A 20,876-nucleotide genomic window follows, 5' to 3' on the forward strand; every position below is an offset into this window, starting at 1 on the left:
ATTAAATTCTCTTACATATTTAAACTACATTTACAAATTTAATATACTTGATTTTTTCAAGCACTTTAAATTCCTCATAGGGCCGATTTACAAGTCAAACAAGAAAAAATCTTAAGCATGCAAATGACTCTCATAAACCTAATATTTCAAGCTTTTAAATGTGTCAAATCAAGTTATCTTAAGGATTTCAATATTGTTTACAAACATAATCAAATTATGCTATACCTTTCAGCTTCAAGTTACAAGTCAAAAATCAATTACACAATTCAATCTGAAATCTCAAGACTAATCTCTCAGATTCTCTAGTATGCCAACTTCTCTTAAATATTACACACACATTAAAAACACACACACAGACTATCTCAGTCTTCAGAAATCTTTTCCCTTAAGGGGGCACCTGGTAGGCTCAGTCTGTGGAGCGTCTGACTCCTGGTTTCTGCCCAGGTCATGCTCCCTGGGATCGAGCCCCTCATTGGGCTCCTCACTCAGCAGGGAGTCTGCTTGTCCCTCTCCCTCTGCTCTTCCCCATGCTCACCCTCACTCTCTCAAATTAATAAATAAATAAAATCTCAGAAAAAGAACAAAAGACAAAACTCTTTTCCCTAGGGGCACCTGGGTCACTTAGTCATTAAGGGTCTGACTCTTGATTTTGGCTCAGGTCAGGATCTCTAGGTCTTCTCTGAGATAAAGCCACCCTCCGGGGTCTGTGCTGATTAGGAAGTTGGTTTAAGATTCTCTCTCGCCCCCTTCCCCTACTCACACACTCTCTCTCTCTCTCTCTAAAACAAAACAAAACAAAACAAAACATCTTTTCCCTAACCTTACACAATAAAGTAACATTATGGACTTCTTTTTATATAGCATTTTCCTTTCCAAGGTGGTAAAAACGTTTTCTGTTCATAGTTTTCTTGCCACAATTCTACAATCATCTTATTGATTTGTCCCAACAATGAAATAAAAGTCTGATAATTATCCTTCTAAATGTAAACCTAGATTTAAACAAAATGAATCAGTGTATTAATTTATATTATTTATCTATGCAAAGGAACAAAACAACACTTATGATAGAGTGAATGATGTAACCAACTATTATACCACCCTGTTCTTTCTGTGTATACTTCTTTTTTTGCTTCATCTGTAAAATGGGCATAGCAATTTCTGTCTTAGAAAACTGCACAGCCAAACAAGACATCTGTCATAAGCACAATAACTCAACATATGTTCATTTCTTCCTTTCTCCTTTTCTGACACCACAATCTTTCCCCAAAACTCAGATTAAAGTGGAGAAATTCTAGGGTCTCTCCTTCTTCTAAGCGTAAGGGGCAGGCAATTCTGTGAAACAGAAGAAAAGTGACTTTCTCCGGAGAGGTGCCCCCTTCCTCACTCTGATCCCTCCACTGTCCACAGTGGGGTTTTGAAATAATTTACTGCTTTAAAAAATAGAAAATTAGGGGTACCCATCTGGCTCAGTTGGTGGAACATACAACTCTTGATTTCAGGGTTATGGGTTCAAACCCCGTGTTGGGCATAGAGATTACTTTAAAAAATAATGTATATATTTGTATCTCATATTTAAAGGATATGTTAAGGATTTTAAGGTCATGTAAAGACAATCTGTTGCATTATGCTATACCCTACACTATATATCTCCATACACCCAGGAGGATTTCCCCACACCCTTACCAGGACAGCACTTGGCTTTGAGCCTACACACAACCCTTCTCTTACACGGCTCAGTAGCAGCGTTATTCAGGTTCCTGGAAACCTTGTTCTTTCTCAGCAGACATGGGAATCCACATCTCTAAGTCCCACCCAGGGCTTCCCTTGCACTCTGATTCACAGTATCCACAATTCCGAGATGCAGAGCATGCCAAATTCACCCCGCCTTTCCCTGGTGTGGTTCACCTGAGAAAACGTTCCCATGCTGGAGGAAGCCTTACCATGTGCTGGAAATGAACTGGAGAAGCTGCCCTCAGTAAGGTCAGAGATAAGGGGGTCAGATCAAAACATGAGAAGTTTGGTGAGTGCAGCTCCTGGGGAAGTCCATCATCACAGAATTCTGAACTTTGCAAAAGGAGTTTCACCCTGGATGTGATGCAGCAGGCAACTTTGAAGAACTGTCTTCTAGCCAAAGCTAGGAAAAGTTGAGGTATTAGGCACCAGGAATGATTCCAAGATTGCAGAGCAAGAAACGAGATAAATGGAACTGAGAGGTATTGTGATTTGTCTGTCGATTTCAACAATGGATGCCCAAATGTTACTCTCCAGATGTCATACACGCCTCCACATCCTCACAAGCATCCATTTGGTTGCCAAATCTCAGGTGGAGGGAGACTCTGTGGCTTTAGTCCCTTCAGCTATTCAGTGACTTCTCAGAAAAATCCGGTTTCGGCTCACATTAGTTCAGCACCTGATCTGGGTCTTGTGACACTGCCCTTCTACTGGATCACACAGTTTGCTGGGGATCTGCTACCAGCCATGTGCTCAATAGGCTAGCTCACTGCTTTTTGTTCCCTTATTATCTGGTGGGCTGAATCCTCTCTCCCTCCCCCGCCCCCTGCATTTTTAATTTAATATGCCACTAGTTTGGTGTTCACCTTTTTTTTTTTTAAGATTTTATTTATTTATTTGACAGACAGAGATCACAAGCAGGCAGAGAGGCACGCAGAGAGAGAGAGGGGGAAGCAGGCTCCCTGCTGAGCAGAAAGCCCAGAGGTGGGGCTGGATTCCAGGACCCTGAGATCATGACCTGAGCTGAAGGCAGAGGCTTTAACCCACTGAGCCACCCAGGCGCCCCTGGTGTTCACCTTTTTAACATGTCCAGCAATTGGTGAATCCACCCCAGAAGCTGGGTTTGCTGGTTTTCTGGTTCTTTTGGACACTTCCAGAAATCTTTCGTAACTCCATTCCATCTCTCTCTCTTCCTCTCTCTTTCTCTTACACACACATACCCACCCACACACGCAGGATTAGAGTAAATTAAATCCATATTTTACAAGTGTCTTTGATCAGGGGCCTTTACATCTGAGGTGTGTACAACGGAGCAGGATATGGGGGCGGGGCTTTTTATTTTAATTAACCAATGAATTCATCTTATTTTAATGCGATTCAGATGGTTAGGTCATAAAAACCTACATTCAAGTCACTGAGAGGTTTGGGCAACGGGAGCATTTTCTTGTTCAGATGGACACCTAGTGACCTAAAATAAAACTTTTTTTCAGAGGAGGTAAAACTGCAGGCACAGAAAGGTACACTGTGGGGTGGGGCGGGGAGGCGGGGAGCCTCTGGGTACAAGGCAAGGCAGGTTTTATACTCCCCACGCCTTCAGGATAGAGTTCCAACTCCTTACAGAGGCAGAGAAAGCCACAGCTCCAGCCACTGCCCACCTGCCTTTCCCCCAGCCGTAGAAATACCGGCTCTTCCAAAAAAGGTCGTCAAGCTATTCTCAAAAAACCCCGCGGTTAGACAGTGGGAGGTGCACCCAGAGGCCCCGCCCACCAGATGGCACTCTGGCGTAATCGGCCCGGCGACGGCCATCTTGGATTCCGGCAGCCCGCCCACCTCTGTGGTCTTCCTCGCGGTGGGGCGGTGGCGCGGCGGCTGCGTGCTGTGGGCAGAGAGGAGAGTTACCCTACCTCCCGGCCTGAGCCTTTGGCTGTCCTGTGCTGGAGACCAACCGCTCCGGGCCGCACCTGGCCGGGTCTCTACGTAAAACCGCTGGCCAGTATCCCCGTGGCAAGTGCCAGCTCCCGCCCTTTCTACCTGGTGACTCTGGGCAGGTACCTCAGTTTTCTTTATCTGTGAAGTTGGAGCTTAAGCCCCAGCCCCACCTCCCAACCCACCAGGTCACCAGTCATAATACCTACCGATCCGGCGTGTATGACGAATTCTCAGCAGGAGGCCTGGCCCGCGGGGTGTGTGTCCCCTGCAGGTTGTCTGGGGGCTTTTCTGGAGATTGCTTTGTAGCCGCCACCCCGCCAGCCACCACTGTAGAGCGGGGGAGCCGGGGGGCGGGGGGCTTGCCATGACTGCAGTCTCTACCTCGACTCTTTGAAGACCCAAGTCCAAAGAAAGGGAGAGGAGATAGGCAAGATGCCCTTAGGGAGTGACAGTGAAGCCCCACAAGAACTTTAGGACTTGCATGTGACCATTTTGGAAGGGTGTCAGAAACACAGACCAGGGTGCCCGGGACTGGAAGGACTTGGGAACATTTGAACGCCCCCATGCTTGTTATTTTTATCACCTCTAGCTGCTTTCCCATAGAGACTCCGATGCAGCACAGAATTCCTGGACTGAAAAGCGGTGTGTGTGTGTGTGTGTGTGCGCATGTGCGCGCTAGATGTGGGGAACATGGGAAGGAGGGGGCTGACACTGTGTCCCGGCCGAGCCAGGTGTGGGAGAGAAGGGCTTTCTGGGCCCCGCATGGATGGCAGGCCCCAGGGAGGGGCATTCACATCAGGCCCGAGGTGGCCTCTGGGATTCCCCAGACATACACAACTGTTCCACCAGCTCCACAGCCAGAGCCCAGCAGTTTGGAGTCTCCCCAGCCTCCTAAGGGGTGGGAAACCTGCCTGGAACACAAAGATGAGGGAGGCACCTGGAGAAGGGTCTAGGAGAGGTGGGGAGGGGCCAAGGCCTTCTAGGGAGCTGGGGCCTGGGAGAGCCATAAGCAGCTTTTACAGGATTGTGAAAGCCTGATAGGAACTCTTATTCAGTAACAAACCCGCTGAACACCAGGCATGCGCAGGTTCCCCCAACCTAGCCTGGTGGAGAGAGAGGTAGCAGAGGATACAAAAATAACCACATGGGAATCAGGGGATTATAGTTTATTTTCAGATTTACTCAGAGCAGTGAGGGCTGGCCAGTGGGCTCCATGTGCATCCCCTTCTTGCATTTGGTTTAATCAAAAACTTCCCTCTCCCTACCTCCAAACCTCTAGGTTGTGCAAGATAGACAAGGCCTTCCCACCCTGACCCACAGGGGGGGATTAGGCAGGCAAGGAGTGTGGAGAGTGGGGGTAGGGGAGGGTAGAGTTCAAGTATTCACAGTTTCCCCATCCACACCCCCTGATTACACTGTGCCCAGGCCATGAGGGAGGATCCCAACTCTGGGGTTCCTAGTGACATTAACAGCTCTTTTCTCACTCAGAAACCTCAAGATGAGCTCCTTACCCCCTTTCCCTGACAATAACAAACAAGTCCTAAAGTCTAGTCTGGGCAAGGAGGGGACTTCAGGTCTCCACTTACCCAAGATCCCTCCTTCCTTATCTGGAGTGATGGGGGCAGGGTGGGCTTCACTTGTAGTGAACAGGTTGGGTTGAAGTGGTAATAGGGGAGGAGAAGGGAGAGAACTGAGGGTCTCGGGAGGCAGGCTGGGGGGGTGCCAATGAAGTTCTCACAGCTCTGGTCTATACCCCCACTCCCTCCACATCCCACACCCAGGCCCAGAATCCCTGAGAGTCCACTGCAAAGGCAATATGGGTAGGGGGAGTGGGAGCAGGGGGAGAGCTTAGGAAGGGCCAGGACTGGGCTCCAGGCCCAGCAATCAAACTCTGACCTTCTAGAACAGCTGAGTCCTGGGGCACACAGGGTGACCTACGAACCCCCACATCCCAGGCATCCTCGCTTGGGCAGAGTGGTGGGAATGGGGGGGTGGGGAGAGTCCTTCCAAGGGCATTATAAAAAGATATAACCATTAAAAATTTGGAGGGAAGTGACTCTCAGCCTCTTGCTTCCCCAAGTTGTCAATCTCCCCAGCACCCAGGAGACACAGCTGAGGGAGTCCCAGAGAGCTGAGGAAGAAGGCTACAGCCCCTCTCTGACAGGATGGGCCCCAGAGAGGGGGGTCATTAGCACCATGCAATGTTGGGGCACCCCGGCAGCCTGACTGACCCCTGGGCAGGGGCCCTCCTAAAGCCTGAGTGCCCCACTTGCTAAAGCTTCTGTATTCTTGAGTGGGGGCGGGGGAGCCCTGCAGGGGAGGGGATGAGGGGAGAAGGCTTGGCTGAAGTCCAGGCAGGGGTGCCTGGACTCCCCCTGGGAGTCACGATTTGAAGAATCTTCGTACCACAAACTGGCCCAACAGAACCACAGACAGAACTATCAGCACGTTCAGGATGGGGCCATTTCCCAAGTTCAGGGCTGCCACCTGCCAGGAGAGACAGAGTGGTCACTGAGGGATGGACAGCCAGCATAGGCTCGCCGGGGCAGAGGCGGGGCTGGGAGAGTGGCCACACTTACCCAGCCGCCCCTCTGTGCAATCCACCGGGCAATGCAGTGATGCAGCATGAAGTCAGCCACGAAGCGGGTCACCTGGCCCAGGAAGCCAGTCAGGCCGCGCTGGTAGATGTGGAGGGCCAGGCGGTAGCCGAAACCCAGGAGAGCCACCACGCGGCCCCAGTTAATGCCACTCTCGAACAGGCTGCGGGCAGAGGGGCGATGCTGTCAGTGGAGACCCCCAGGAGGCTCCCACAGCCTGCTCATCCTCTCCCACTGTCTGGTGGCCACCCGCCCTGCTCCCAGCTGGAAAGCAAAACGGCCGAGCCGTGAACCAAGGTGGCAGAGGCTGCCCCAGCTGGGCCTCAATCTGGGAAAAGCCTACATCTCTGTGAAAGGAGGAAACTCAGAGGGCCTTTGAGCGGGCTGGTGCTGCTGGGTTGTGGCCATGAGTGCCAACAGGCGGACAGCAGGGAGGGCAGGACAAGCGGACAGAGGCAGCAGGGAGATTACCTGTGGCGGACGCTGCTGGCCTGGCAGCCCAAGAGACAGCAGAGAGAGAAGGACAAAGAAGAGGTTAGGACAGGTCCTGGAACCGGAGTGGGAGGGGGCAGCCTCGAAGGACATTCAGGCTCTGAGCGTCTGTTGTCTACCTTCACCCCAGCGTCAGTCCCCTCGAGGCTGACTCCTAACCCAGATTTAACAACAGATGACACTAATAAGGACGGCCACCGTTCTGAGCCCACTTCCTCTATTTTATAGACACAGGGCCTGATGGCCAGAGGGTTTCACAAAGCCCGTTAAGTGGCAAAGCTGAGATTGGACCCAGGCACGTGGTGTCTTTAACCACTGTCCACTGCCTCTCAGACACAAGACTGTAGCAAAGGGACATGAGCATTTCTGGAACATGAGCAACCAGACTGTCTTTGGCAGGAGTATGATTCCGAACTGAAAAGACAGCTGTGTCTCAGTGGGACTGGGGAACTCTGGGGACAGCCCCATTCTGGGCGCCTCTCTAGTCCCAATCTAACCGGTCAAGTCCTCAGTACCCCAGCTCACAAGAGCTGTGAGCTTCTACCCCAAAGAGGAGGCGTCTGGGGCCCAGAGAGAGAAAGACAGGGCCCGAGCCCATGCGTGAGCTAACAGCAGATACAGGAATGGCACACACATCTCTTGACGCTGACAGAGAAGCGTGTCTCTCATCCCAAAGGCGGGACACAGTGTGAGGGTGACAGCACAGCGGGGAGGCTGGGGGCCAGGGCTACCTCGAGGCAATCTTGGTGAAATACTCATAGGCGTTCTCCACTGTTGGCTGCAGGTGCTGCAGCATGGCCTGGAACTCGGAGTCGTAGCGCTGGTTGATGTCGTCCCCGATGATGGCAAGCTGCCGACCCACCTGCCCCATGGTGCTGGAGGAATGGAGCCAGCTAGGTGAGGAGGCCCAGCGCGGGCAGGGCTGGGGCCTGGGCTCACGGACAAGGGGTTCCACCCAAGATGCCCCCGGCCTTGTAGACCCCTCCCTGGAGGTTCCTGACAGTGTTCTGACATGAGGGCCAAGGCCAGGGTCATGGGACAGGCATGTGCTATAAATGGTGCAAGGCCCCAGCAGGGGGTGGAAGCCCAAAATGAAAAAAAAAGGCAATGATGGGAGAAGGACAAGACCACCCCCCTTCTACCCAGCCTCCCCAGCTCCCCAGGCCTGCTGGGCATTGACTCCATATGAACCTCCACTTCCCTGAAGATGTTCCTGCGGGCCGAGGGGCCTCTTGCTCACCTGCTAGGTTCTAGGGACAAGGAGACCATTTCTGGGTCAGCAGGCGCAGCCGCCCCCTCAGCCTCCTGCTCCTGCCGATGGCGGTAAAAAACATAGCTGCGGAAAACCTCCTCAGTGTCCCGGGCTACCTGCTCCTCTGAGAATCAAAGCCAGGAGTCAGGGAGGACGGGCTGGACCGGGCAGCCCCACGCTTTGTGCATGGGTCACTCTTCGAGGCATCAGCTGTCCACACCCATGGGCAGAAGCATCCCTAACTCTAGTCCTCAGTTAACACCCAGTGCTTCCTGTGTCCAGGATAACCCTCACCACAGCCTTGTGGAGCAGGGGAATCCCAGTTTACAGATGGGCAAGCTGAGACACAAGGTCACATGGTCAGAAAGAGCCAGGATGTAAGCTGGGCGTGTGGGATTTTCAGTGTGTTTGAGTGGGTACAGGTACCCGGCCCTGATGGCCCAGGGAATATGGGGAAACAGAATTTGAAATTGTAGCTTTGTGCCTCGAAAAGTCACATAGGTACATAGGGACAGACGGGGCACTGAACCCAAAGCCCCGGAAGCAGTCTGTAATGGGCTGGGGACTCCAGGCGTCCCTGATGGTCCCCTCTGGAAAAGGGAAGAAAGGCAGCCATCTTACTTCCTCCCCAAAGTCGTAACAATCACTTTCGCCAGTTAGCAGGCCTGATGGGGTGATATGTCTAGGAACTTCCTTCTTTCTCCTAGTGGAGGAATAGAATAGCCACACCCCCCTCTTCTGGCCTCTCTTCACCCCTTCCTGCTCCTCTTCCTTGGGATGGCGCTGTGCCCGCCTCACACTCCCTCCCGGGCCTCTCCTAGCCTCTACCCCCGTAACCCCAGGCCCAACCTCCTCCCCGCTCCCAGGGCTCAACCTGGACTGCACTCCAGCTTCTGAGGCTACCTGTACTGGGTGGGACGATGCCTTCCTCCTTTATCCGAGGTGAGTGAACGGGGGAGGAGAGCCTACCTGTTAGTCCTGCCTGGTCCTGACCCCTTCTGCTCTCACCACCCTTTCAGACAGCCCTGGTGGTTCTGGGAAGGGCAAAGGGCAGAGAGACCCTTACCAGAAGTAGAAGATGGGGCCGGCTCTCCACACCCCTGCCTGGGAGGACCTGGGCCTTGCCCGGATGCCATTTCTCAGGTCCCAGTGGAGGACAGGGTTAGCCTGTGGGGATGGGTGAGAGAAAGCCACGATGGGGATGGGCAGGGGCTGGTTGATGAGAGGGTCCCACAGCCACAGAGAGAGGAGGGGTTCCCCACTCCCCAAAGACCCACGGTCCTAGCTCCAGCCGCCTCTCAATTCCACAACCTTGGGTCCCTGTGGCGTCTGTGGGCAGAATCAGAACTTCCTGAGCATTTCACTAGCAGTCCTTCCAGAGAGATGGAGAAAGGCAGGGCAGTCTGGATTCATACCTAGGGACCTGGACCTAGGGCCCAGGGGATGGGGGACACCAGCAACACCCTCGTGGATCTCAGGTCATAATTCACCTCACTCCTGGGCAAATCAGGCAAGTTTTAGAGGCTGCGGGTTCTTTCCACTGCTCCTGGGACCTCCTGCACCCTACCTAGCACGCACTTACCACAGGATTGCCACCTTCTAACTAATGACCCATGAAAGCTGTGCTCGAAGGTTCCACTTCCCCTTGGCTGGTCAGAGCACGCCTGTTTTCCAAGTCAGGCCTCTTGGCCAGATATTTCCTGAGTGCCTATGCCTTACTTACTTCCATCTCCAGGGGTGTCAGACACTGAAAATGCACATGAACCCAGCAAGGTAAGCATCATCATACCCATTTTACTGGGGGGTGGGGGTGGGGAATGTGAGGCACCAAGAAGTTAGGGCCTGAGGGCCACTTAGCTAATCAGGGAGTCGGGTTGGTTATCTCAATTTTCATCACTTCATACCTTCAGTACTCCTTTAAGATTTATTTTCCAGTTTGTGGTTATCTGTTAACATCCCACCTGTGCTCTACCCATTCCTGTGTTGCAGTGAGCTGAGGAAGCTGTCTCTGCAGGACCCCCCTTCACGCCCCTCCTCCACCACACCGCATACCTGGTCTCCTGTCCCCAGCCCGTTTTCCTCTTTGCTCGGTCCTGGCCACAGCCCCGATCTGCTCTGTGAACCCTCGACAGAGGGAGTATTTCCTGGACGTGAACTGTTTCACTTTCAATTTGCACCCCTTCATACCCACCCCTCCCAAAGCGGCCTCCATCAGCCTTTTGGGGAAGTACCCCTCCTCCCACCGGGGACCAGGGACCAAGCACAGCCACTGCCTTCTCTCAGGGAGGACCTGAGTACCCTCCCCACCTTCTTCCTGCCTTTGGCCTGGGGCCATTTTCAAAAGTGCCCCAGGGCAAGAGGTCTCAAGAAGGGGTGGGGGAGAGCACTCCACGCCTCCACTTACTGGGGGCAGGGAGACGAAGAAAGAAGGGAGAAGGCAGACCCTCCCCTCCTTCAGCCCTGCCTGCCAGCAAGAAACAGACCTTTGCTTGGCACACCCCCATCCCTGCTGCTCCTTCCGGAAAAAGATGCCCTTCCCTCTTCCGTGGTCCCCCGCCCAGCACCCCCCAGCAAACCCGGCACCCCTGGGACAGCAGGACCGGAAGATGCTGACTGCACCCCCAACTCCATCGACCGCTACCCAAGGGGGTCGCAGCTGGGGAGTAGGTGGGGGCGTCAGAGAGGTCCCCAGGGCCAGAGGCCTCTGCGGCCCTGGGCCCACCCCTGCCCTCATCCAAGTGGCCTGACTTCCTGGTAAGGGGAGTTCTCTGCTCTCCACTTGCCAGGACCAGGATGTTCCCTAGAGGGAGATGCCTGGTTGGGCGGCAGACCCAGTCTAGGGCTCCTGGGGCAGCAGGAAGCACCATGAAAGGTCTCTCCCTGCCCTTGACCTTGGCTCTGACCTCCACTCCCAACCCCCCAGACTGCTAAAAGACCTGACTCTTTAGCACCCAATTCTTTGGCTCCCAGGGCCCGGGCTGGGCCAGGGCAGGGCAGGGAATGGGAGGGGAGGCGGGGGTATTGTCTGAGGGGCATCCAGAGGGAGCCCGGACTGGATCAGGTCCCCAGCAGGAGTTGGCGGAGCTGCCCAGATAAGTCTCCAGACCTCCCCTTCCGCACCCGGCTGCCTGCCGGCTCCCTGTATCCCCACCCCAGGGTCTGGGGCTGCCAAAAGCTGGAAGGATGGACAAGACCCTCCCACCTTACCTGCCCGGACCTTAGCCCGGGCCCGGATGGCTCACAGGGCTGAGGCCAGAGATCCTGAGGGCCCAGCAGCTGCTCCCGGGGGGATCGGGGGCCCAGGCCCGGCTTCCAGGAACAGGGGTGAGTGCAGTCCTAGAGTTAGACACAGCCTGCGCTCGTCCCGGCGCTGCACCAGGGACCCGCGAGGCCGCGGTGATCCTAGAGGTGCCGGCGGCTCCTGGCTCCAATCAGCTCCCTCTAGAGGAAGCTGCTGTGAAGCCGCCGGATGCGGATGCGGGACCCACAGCCTGGGGGTCGGTCTTGGCTCCTGGGCGGGAGAGACGCTCCACCCCCCACACTCGGCCGCACTCAGCTGGCATGGCTCCCCTTCTCCCACTCCTGCTGTCTGACCTGCACCCCCTTTCATCAGTCAGTACCAATAAAAAAGCCAGGAGGGCAGAGTTTCTGAAGCGCCACAGTGTGCTTTGCACTTTGGCGACAGGGCCCTTGTCCCTTGGAATTTTCTCAGTAACCCTTGGAAGTGGGTGCTGGCCCCTACGCCTCTTTTACAGATGAACGAACTGAGGCTCAGCGGGATTAAAGAACTCCCAAGGGCACTGAGCTGGGTTTAAGATCAAGTGTCTGGATGCTGTGGGGAAAAAATAACACTGCATTGAGATTCAGCGTGTAATTAGGACGCGCACAGGGCAGCTTGGTGGGGGTTTGACACCCTGGAGGTGATAGGCAGGCCAACAGAGATGAAAACGCGGTGTCTGTGTACCACCTGGGCCCGTGCCAGCGGATGCTGAGAAGAGAGAAGGAAGGCAGATACTATCTGGCTGTAGGGAACGGTTCTCAAGGGCAGAGGCAGCCCCGCAGGATCAGGGAAGGACAAGCCAGGTGGAGAGAGGTGTGTGCAGAGGCTCCAAAAAGCCCCTGCCCCATTCTCAGTCCAGGGAGCCCCCAAAAGCTTCCTCTGCCTGTCCCCCCACCCCGTGCCCCCTGAAGCCTCATCAGCCATCCCAAATCTGCCTCCCATACCTCCTTCCCCTGCCTCAACGACCCCCTGCCCTCTCTGCCCCCCCCACTAACCCCCCCTATCATGTATTCCTCCCAGCCTCCCCATCACCACCACCCCCACCTGACCTTTGCCTTCTAGAACTCCTGGAAGTTTCCAACTGGAGGTTTTAATTTGAAAACTCCTCCCGTTCTTAAGCAGTTGGTGGGGTGCAGCCGCTCCCTCTGAGTCGGGGTCTCTCTCAGGATGGAGGCCCCAGGTCCAACCCCTCAGTCCCGAATTTTGGGCCACTCCTCCATGTTCCTTTTTTTCCGTAGTCTGGTGGGGAGCAGGGGCAGCCCCAAGAGCTCGGACAAGGCCCTGATGCGGAGTCGGCCATGCGCCTCCCAGGAGCAAAGCACCACCTCTCTGATGAGGAACCGCCAGGGAGGAGCGGGGAGGAAGGAGCCAAGGCAGCCAGCCACACTGCCCTACATGCTCTCTGTGGCCTTGCCACGGCATGGTCCCTTGGGGCTAGGGATGGGGGACACAGGGGCCCAGACCCCCACCCCAAAGGAGGTCCTGAGGGTGGCAGTCCAGGGTGGAGAGGTGAAGCCCATCCTGTCCAGGGGAAGCCAGGAGGTGCTAGGCAACGTGTCCAAGAAGGAAAAAAGAGAAGAGAAGGAGGCAGTAGGGGAGGCCTCCGGGGATACAAGGACCTCAGACAGGTGAGGGGCTGGGCTATGTGAGTGGTGGGCAGGGGCCTGGGATGGGGGCACTGGGGCAAGGATATGGGGCAGTGATGGGAGGACCCAAACTGAGGAGGGCCCAGGAATGTGGGTCTTCATATGGGTAGAGGACTGGAATAAGGCCCCTAGCTCTGTAGGGAAGGGACAGGTGCATCAAGGATGGGAAGGAGCCTGGAGGCCAAGGGTGGGCCAGGAGAATGGGAGGAGAGTCTGGGGGGAGGGAACCAGAGATGGGGTGGGTCTTCCCACAAGTCAGAGGTTGTGGGTGGAGGCACCCAAGGTGAGAGAGGACCAGGCTGCCATTTCTTCCCAGCTCCTTCCTGGTCCCCACTCCACCCTGCCTCCCCCCCCCCACTCTCTCCCTCCTGTTTCCCACTCCCATTTGGACCTGGCACCACTCCCTGTGAGAAAGGGGGCCCACCCCTGTGAGAAAGGGGGCCCACCCCTGTATGATGAAGACCTCAGAGGACCAAGCAGGGAACTGTTGGAGGCAGGAGGAAGGAACGGGCTGAGCAGAGCCTGTGGGAGGGCCTTGGGGAGTTGGGGGGTTTAGGGAGCCTTTGCCATGTCTCTGGCTCCGCCTGCCACCCCCATCTGACTATGCTTTGGAGTCAGGGGCCACTTTGCCCAAGCCTTGGAGGTGAAACAAGGATGCCCACAGAGGGCCATGGGGCCACCGGAGGTCAGCCCCAAGACCTTCACCAGGGAGGAGGAGAAGGAGTGTCTGCTGGACGGTGAGTGCGGTGGCCACAGGCATTGGGGCAGTGCCAGAAATAGGCCCTCTTCCTCAGACTCCTCAGGGGTGTGGGGCCTGGAAGGACACAGAGTGGTTTGAGGGAGTGCTGGGGGCAGGCTGCCTGGATTTGAGAACATTCCATCGCACTATGCCAAGCTGTGGGACGGGGCCATGTTGCTCAGCCGTTCTGTGTCTCCATTTCCTGATCCATAGAGTGAGCATGGAACAGTATCCACAACGGAGGGCAGTGGCAAGGAGTCCATGAGATGCTCTTTGCAGGGTGCCTAGTACTGTGCCTGGCACATAGGAGGTGTTTGCTAAGAAAACAAGGGACCTCACCCTCGCTTCAGCCCACCTAGTGCCCCTGCAGCCCTGGGCCTAGCTAGGCCTGGGCTGCCCCTTGTTCCCATCGGCCTGCTGGTGACACTGCCCCTTCACAGGAGACTTCAGGCTGGCCTCCTCGAAGGTGGGGGCAACTCCTTGGAACCGCCTCCTCACCTTGTACAAGCAGCTTCAGAAATCAGCCATGGCCAAGGTCTGTGGGAGCAGGCTGGGGCAGTGGGGGAGACAAGGGGGGGGGGGGGGAGTGGGTGGTAAAGCCTGGGTGGGGTTCCTCCCCCCATTTGGCTGGGCCCCAGAATTTGTGGCTTGGGCAGATCACTCTTTACTTTTGGGGAGCTGTACCCTCCTGCTTTTTGTTTTATCTTGGGGGTGGGGGTGGGGCTACAGGCTTGGGTCCGCGTTGTCCTCCCCTGATCAGCTGCGGGGCATGCCCTCAGTTTCCTCTCAAGGAAGGCTTGCCTGATGAGAAAAGCAAGGAAAAGGAAATGGAGGTAGAGGACAGGTCATTCAAGCTCTGTGTCCCGGGCATTGTCACCCTGCAGTCACCGCTGCATAAGACTTTCAGGTCAACAGACACAGTGGGTAAGTGCAGTGGGCAACCAGCCCTCAGGCCCAAGGGCTACCCTTGGCTGCGGCTCATGGGTGTGATACCAGTTCTTACCACCAGGTGGGACCAGAGGACCTAAGATGACCACTGGAGATGTGGCTTGGGAGGGTGGGGGTGGTGGTGGTGGGGGGACCCGTGGGTGACTCTGCTGGAGAAGTCTAGCTAGTCCTCCTTTCTCCTGGTTTGGGAGGGCATGAGGTGGACTTGTGCTCCAGGAGCATCACCCTTTCCCAGCCCAGACTTCTAACTTGTTCAGTGGCCTGAGCAAGGACGGTAATAGCCTAACACAGTCCCATAACATGGTCACTGTTGATATTTGCGTAGCCATAACCATAGGTCAGACCCTCTTCTGAGCATTTGTCATGAAATGCCATGTCACAGCTCTGAGATAGGTCCTCCGTTATAATCTCTACCTCATAGTCAGGAAGCAGAGTCACAGAGAGGTTAAGTAACTTGTCCAGGGTCACACAGCTAGTACGTGGCAGAGCTGCGACTTGAACCTCAGCAACTGGGGTAGTCCCTGATCCTTGCTCTTGAGTCAGTGGCTGGTGAAAGGTGGGGGCAGATGTCTGCGCCTCGCATGCTTTCCCCAGGAGGTGAGGAAACCCACACTCAAACATGTAGGAGGGAGCCCACTGGCCAGTAAGTTTCTGGGGGAAGTTGGGGAGGTGGGGAGGTGGGGAGGTGGTATGTGGCCGGATCCGGGTAATCCGGAAATGTAGGCACTGGGGCTGGGGGTGACCAGGGACTCCCCAGGGCTGGGATGAGTCCTGGAGAGCCCGAGCCATCTCTTCTTCCTTCCTTCCCCAACAGGTTGTTCCACCCTCTCCTGCCTGCCCCATGCCCATCTCTCTGCCTCGCAGGTTTCGTGGAGTCGGAGTTAAAGAAGCTTCAGGCAGTGCAGCGGGACTCCCGCCTCTGGAAGGTGGGCAGCCATGATGGCCAGGAGCTGCTGACCAAGCCAGAGATCACCCTGGAGGAGGCAGGCATTGTGGACGGTCAGGTATGCCCCAGCCTGTCCCAGACCACCACCCTGTGCCTGAGGCCACTGGAGAAAGTGAGGCCTCCCACCTCCATAGGCCCCTGGCCCTGGCTCCCACCTCCCCCAGCCTGGGTAGGGACAGCAGCACCCCTTCCTGGTGGTGGTATTTCCGAGAGTAGGAGGTTGACCCCCCCTCACACACACAGTTGTTCGTTTGTCTCTCCGTCTCTTACTTAACCCCATGATGTTGCTCTTTTTCTCTTTTCTCTCCCATTCTTGCCCACACTGACTCCCACAAACACTCGTAGGCTACCCATCCGTGTCACTCCACAGACCACCCACTGTCCACCCTCCTTGACACTGGCCTTCAAGCTCAGGCCTGTTCCAGCTTCTCTGAGTGCACACAGACAGATCAGTTGCAGGAAAACGGGTCGATGGCCTTTAAACTTAATTTGCATTCATTCATCAGCTCATTCTTTCATTCTGTGGACATGTGGCCCTGACAGTCTATGTAGTTTCCTTTTGTAGGAAAATAAAGGAAAGAGCGCAGGGTTCAGAGGCCAAGGCTTTCGCTGAAGCCCTGTGCTGGCCTGGATTTGCTCTGTGGCTTTGGAGAAAGGCCTTGGCTTCTTTACCTGTAAAAGGAGCCTGGTGGGAGGACCAGACAGCACTTGATCTTGGCCCAAAGGCCCAAGTGACTGAAGGATCAAACAGGAAGGACAGGGGGTGCCCGCCGGCCGCCAAGGGCACTATGGTGTTAAGGATGTGACTTACCCCTTCGGGGAGTGAATACCTGTATCACCCACCCCTGGGGGCTCAGCTCTCTCACTGTCCTGAGCCTGCAGACCTGAGGCACCGGTCCCTCCATGCTCTAGGGAACCAGGCTGTGCACCTTATCCTGAACCACACGGTGGCCCAGCTCTGGCAGGGGCCTGCGCTTTTGTCTTTTCACACTAAGGGGATCTCCCGTCACCCTTCCCGCCCTCTTCTCTTCCCTCTCCCCTCCAGAACCACCTTTGAGCCAGCCTGCCCTGTCTCAGGGGTAGGGGGTCACACTCCTGGGGTAGCCTGAGCGGCACTGGGGGTCCCTAGGGAGTTTCTGGGTAGTGGCAGGTCGAGGCCCAGCTCTGGCCTCATGTGGGGGACAGAGCTGCCTCAGGGCTATCTTCCTGCTGTGGGTGTTTCGAGGGTCCTGTCCTCATCACAACCCTCTACTCTCTCCTTATCTACCCTCAGAGATACCAGGCTGAGGGGGAAAAAAGCTGCCCCCCAGCATTTGGGGAATGCTGGGGACCTAGGGGAGGGGTGCTGAGGCAGCGGAAGCAACACCCTAGGCTGGAGGGAAGGGTGCAGAGCCCCCTTGGTGTGGTGTCCAGGACAGAGGTGAGGGAGTGGAGGGCTTGGCTCGGGTGACTGACTCCTGGGGCTTCCAAGAACCCCACCCCTCACAAAGTTGGAGGGAGAAGGGTCCCTCATTTAGTGGGAGGGAGGTGGCTCAGGGCTGTGGGGTCACAGGGGAGGGTCTGGAATGGCCTCAGGGTGCTTATCTCTGGGGGGTATGTGGGAAGCTTCTAGGGGTACAGAGCCGGAAGGGGGAGCCCGAAGGCGCTGAGGCCTCTTTCTTCACCCATTTCTGCCCCCAGCACTTGCTCCTGGAGGAGATGGACGAGCTGGGGAACTGGCCCCCCGAGTGAAGCTGCCGCCGCCCCGAGTCTGCCCTGCTCCCGGATCCCCGCAGCCTGAAGCGGGAGTTAGCCTCCCACTCTGTGGAGGCACATCCGAGGCACCCCCAGGGCCAAGGGATCTTGAGATCACTGGTATCCATGTGTCCGCAGGGTGGGCCTGCCCAGCAGAATGTCACCACCCACCAGACTCAGGCCTGGGTTATTAATAATAAAACCCACTTTGACTTTGGCCTCCTTGGCTGTTTCTGGACCCCACCCCTCAGCCTCAAGCTAGGAGCAGACTCAGGTTAGCCAGGGTCTCAATCTAGCCCCCAGGGCAGTAACCCCCATTGCAGACCCCCGAGTTCCAGTGGAGGGGCCACAGTGTGGCTTTGGAGCCAGAGGACAAGACCTTTGGTGCACCTGACCCAGAGGACTGGGGGTGAGAGTGCCAGGAAAGCCCGTGCTACCACAGGACTAGACTCTGTTAGGGGGAGCATCCTTGACTTCCCTCCCTTCTGAGTTCCCAGGCCATCTCGGCCTTGGAGTGGGGGGAGCAGGGAGGATCCGGGAATTCTCCAGCAGGAAGTTGCTGCCCAGCCAGCCCAGGGACAAAGCCAGGAAAGCAGCCTTGGGGCCATAGGGACCTGCTGGAGGGCTGAGCTGGGGGCAGGTAAAGGGTCCCCCAGGATGGGGGTTGTTGCAGAAGGGTTCCCTGCTATGGAGGTGGGGGCGGGGCCCCATCCGGCTACCCCTGGTCACAGCCCTTCTATACCATAGTCAGTGCCAGGTACCTCACAGGGATCCTGGTCAGAGGGAGATCCAGACGTCTCAAAGATCCAAAGGCAAGGATAAGCTTGAGTCAGGGACACATAAGGCCATGTCCATACTGGCCACGGAACGGGGCACCCTCATACCTGACTTTTTGGGGATCCAGTAGAAGGGCGGGCCGGGCCCAGTTTGGACACCAGGAGTTGTTGTTCGCCTGGAATCCTTGACTCAGGCTCTGGGCTAGGGGCTGGTGGAAGGGCCATCTGACTCTCCCCTGAGTCAGCCAGGAAGCAGCCTTGTGACACTATGACTCACCTGTGCCCTAATTATTTCCTCCCAGAGTGTTGGCTGTTGGGAAGGGTGGGGGCCTTAGCAGCGGCCTGTGGGGGTTCCCTGGTTCCACCTGGACCCTTTGATCTCCCCCAGCACAGATGTAGCACCCCCCCACGGGCCCCATGGAGGGGAGACCTTCTCTCCCCCCCCCATCCTAATAAGCCCGTGACCTTGTGCCAGGCCATGTCCAGGCTTGAATGGGGATTCCCAGGGCCCAGAACACTGTAGGACAGAGCTTCTGCCCTCCTCCATTGCTCTCCAGGTGGGGCCAGCCAATGGAGTGCCCAAGCAGCCCCACATTGGCTTGGGGTAGGCTGGGCCCCCTCTGGCAGCTCAGGCTCCTTGGCTGCCTGTGTGAGACAAGTGGCCCCTGGGGACCAAGCATCTCATCCTCAGCCCCCATGAGGGTTGGCTTCTGGGGAGCAAGGGGGCAGGAATCTTCATTTAGTATGGGAGACTCAAAGGTGATCATTCCCCTCTTTTCTTCTCTCTTTCCCTTTCTGTCAAGTAAGGGTCGTGCCACATCCTCGTCCCCCCAAACCCCCCAAACAGAAGGTAGCCTGTGAGAGCAGGAAGAGGGTGTGCACACTGGCGCAGGCATGAGGGCCTTGTCCCAGCCCCTTGGAGTCCTTGGCAGGTTTCTGTGGATGGTCCCGGCTTGATACTCATGAGTGACGAAGGCAGGGGTGACATGGCTCAAGGACCTGTTGTGGGGGAAGGCCCAGCAGATGAGTGCAGAGGCTGGGCTCGGGCTCACGGCCCACATGGAGAGAGCTGGGCATTTCCCAGAAGCTTCCAGGGACCACTATAGGCACGTCTTGTGGGTCAGACCTGAGGACCGGCTGGCTGGCATTGAAAGTGACCCTCCTCCAACACACACAGTGAGGGAGGGCTGCTATGCACTGCCCTGTGTGTTGGGCCCTGCACCAGTGTGCTTGGCTCAAAGGCCAGAAGGTTCTGGAACCCAGCCAGGGTGCCTCTCTCTAATTCACTCTGAAGGGCCAGTCAGGTTGGCAGTGGCCCTGGGCCGTCCTGCAGGTTTGAGGGGAGCCATTACTTCCAGAACTTGCCAGATCTCAGTTCCTTTCTGGGCTTGTCATCTCTCCCATCTTCTGTTTTTCTCTGTTGTCTCTGCATGTGTGTTTCTGTTTCGTGCTCCCTCACCCCCCACCATGCGTCTCTTCCTGTGTCTCTGTCTCTTTTTCACTGTATCTCTGGAGGGATAGAGGTAAGAAAAGCAACCCCCAGATTGTTCTCAGGGCATTTTTGGGACCCAGAGGTGGCTGAAAGAAAGGGGGAGGGGAGTAACTGAGGAGGGGGGACAGATGGTCCCAGGGAAAAGTGGTCAGGGTCAAAGCTGGGCCTGCCTTCCTGGGGAGTGGGTAGGGTCTCTCTCCCTGCAGGCTCCTGGGCAGGACCTTTGAGGAAGATGCTGCCTGTGCCAGGTCCAGAGTCACTGGTTGTCAGTCTTGCCTATCCCCAGGAAAGGGAAGGGTAAAACCACCTGTATTCTTTTCCAGGTGGGCAATGAAATGGAGAACAGAGAGGCAGAGAGGAGAGACTCATCGGGTTGGAGCCCCAGCTCCAACTCGGACAAGTTCATGTGACCACAGACAGGTCCCATACTTCTGTGAATCTCAAGTTTCTGCATCTGTGAAATGGGCAACTCATGGGGGCTTCTCATGTGGGCTGAATGAAGTGCTATTTGGCATCGAACAAATACTTCTCAAGCATCTACTACATCCTGTTCCTATTCTAGGCACTGCGGAATAGAGCAGAGAACGAGATGTACAGAACTTTTTTTTTTTTTTTTTAGCATTTTATTATATTGCTAGAAGGATAGACAATAAACAGATAATACATCAGGGAGTGACAAGTACTGTGAAGAAAGATGAAGCTGGGTAATGCGATGCTGTTTTAGATCTGAGTGATGGGGTGGGCAAGGCAGCTCTAAGGAGATGATGTATAAACAGGGATGGGAGGAAGGGAGGTGGTGAGCCATGGGGGTGTTGGGGAAAGGGCATTCCAGCAGAAGGGACACAAGTGCAAGTGCCTTGAGGCACTGGCTCCTGTGAGGAACCAGAAGAAGACCCCTGTGGCTCAGAGGGAGAGGAGTGAGTGGGAAGGGGAGGAGTAGGAGGTGAGGTCAGGAGGGAAGGAAGAGGACGTGTATTTTGCCCAGCTGGGCTTTTTTCTAGGGCTTATTTGATCAGTGCAAGGAGTGACATGATGTGGCATACGATATAAAAGTCTTCCTTGGGGGGCCCCTGGGTGGCTCAGTCGTTAAGCATCTGCCTTCCGCTCAGGTCATGATCCCAGGGTCCTGGGATTGAACCCTACGTCAGGCTTTGTTCTTGGTGAGAAGCCTGCTTCTCCCTCTCCTGCTCCCCCTGCTTGTGTTCCCTCTCTTGCTGCTCTCTCTGTCAAATAAATAAATAAAATCTTAAATAAAAAAATAAGTCTTCCTGGCTGCTGAGGGGGGAAGAGACTGTGGGGATCAGGGACTGAAGC

At 55.7% G+C, this 20,876-nt stretch overlaps 2 protein-coding genes across 11 annotated transcripts; one reads left to right on the plus strand and one right to left on the minus strand.

The window, feature by feature from the left end:
* Nucleotides 1–4,810: 4,810 nt before the first annotated feature.
* Nucleotides 4,811–11,317, minus strand: BAK1 (BCL2 antagonist/killer 1). 4 transcript variants are annotated; one of them, XM_032849120.1, is made up of 6 exons: nt 11,209–11,317; nt 9,068–9,168; nt 7,990–8,125; nt 7,481–7,624; nt 6,240–6,420; nt 4,811–6,147 (listed from the first exon to the last, which is right to left on the minus strand). In XM_032849120.1, the coding sequence occupies exons 2-6, from the start codon at nt 9,135–9,137 to the stop codon at nt 6,043–6,045; spliced, it is 636 nt and encodes a 211-aa protein (XP_032705011.1). In that variant the 5' UTR covers nt 9,138–9,168; nt 11,209–11,317; the 3' UTR covers nt 4,811–6,042. The 4 variants fall into 4 exon arrangements, with proteins under 4 accessions (XP_032705011.1, XP_032705013.1, XP_032705012.1 ...); XM_032849122.1 differs by having other exon boundaries at nt 11,204–11,312; XM_032849121.1 differs by lacking the exon at nt 11,209–11,317 and adding an exon at nt 10,054–10,993.
* Nucleotides 8,726–20,081, plus strand: LOC116862050 (putative gametogenetin-binding protein 1). Of its 7 annotated transcripts, XM_032849116.1 has the most exons (9): nt 8,726–8,943; nt 9,737–9,774; nt 12,811–12,909; nt 13,546–13,664; nt 14,107–14,201; nt 14,446–14,590; nt 15,479–15,618; nt 16,834–16,980; nt 17,241–17,513. In XM_032849116.1, exons 2-9 carry the CDS (start codon nt 9,755–9,757, stop codon nt 17,289–17,291), a joined length of 816 nt encoding a protein of 271 aa, XP_032705007.1. In that variant the 5' UTR covers nt 8,726–8,943; nt 9,737–9,754; the 3' UTR covers nt 17,292–17,513. The 7 variants fall into 7 exon arrangements, with proteins under 7 accessions (XP_032705007.1, XP_032705008.1, XP_032705010.1 ...); XM_032849117.1 differs by lacking the exons at nt 8,726–8,943; nt 9,737–9,774 and adding an exon at nt 11,250–11,325; XM_032849119.1 differs by lacking the exons at nt 8,726–8,943; nt 9,737–9,774; nt 12,811–12,909 and adding an exon at nt 11,250–11,325.
* The last annotated feature ends 795 nt before the right edge of the window (nt 20,082–20,876 follow it).

The sequence above is a fragment of the Lontra canadensis genome, unplaced genomic scaffold (assembly GCF_010015895.1).
Source record: "Lontra canadensis isolate GAN:19392208 unplaced genomic scaffold, GSC_riverotter_1.0 scaffold219, whole genome shotgun sequence".
Lineage (NCBI taxonomy): Eukaryota > Metazoa > Chordata > Mammalia > Carnivora > Mustelidae > Lontra > Lontra canadensis.

Bases quoted from the DNA above. Each gene is read 5' to 3' on its own strand.
- BAK1 (XM_032849120.1), bottom strand. From the start codon at position 9,137: ATGGCATCCGGGCAAGGCCCAGGTCCTCCCAGGCAGGGGTGTGGAGAG. The intron at 7,625-7,989 runs GTGAGCAAGAGG...CCATTCCTCCAG, and splicing joins TTGTCCCTAGAACCTAGCAG to CACCATGGGGCAGGTGGGTC. The intron at 6,148-6,239 runs GTAAGTGTGGCC...CTCTCCTGGCAG, and splicing joins TTGCACAGAGGGGCGGCTGG to GTGGCAGCCCTGAACTTGGG.
- LOC116862050 (XM_032849112.1), top strand. From the start codon at position 12,449: ATGGAGGCCCCAGGTCCAACCCCTCAGTCCCGAATTTTGGGCCACTCC. The intron at 12,910-13,545 runs GTGAGGGGCTGG...CTTTGGAGTCAG, and splicing joins GATACAAGGACCTCAGACAG to GGGCCACTTTGCCCAAGCCT. The intron at 15,619-16,833 runs GTATGCCCCAGC...ATCTACCCTCAG, and splicing joins CAGGCATTGTGGACGGTCAG to AGATACCAGGCTGAGGGGGA.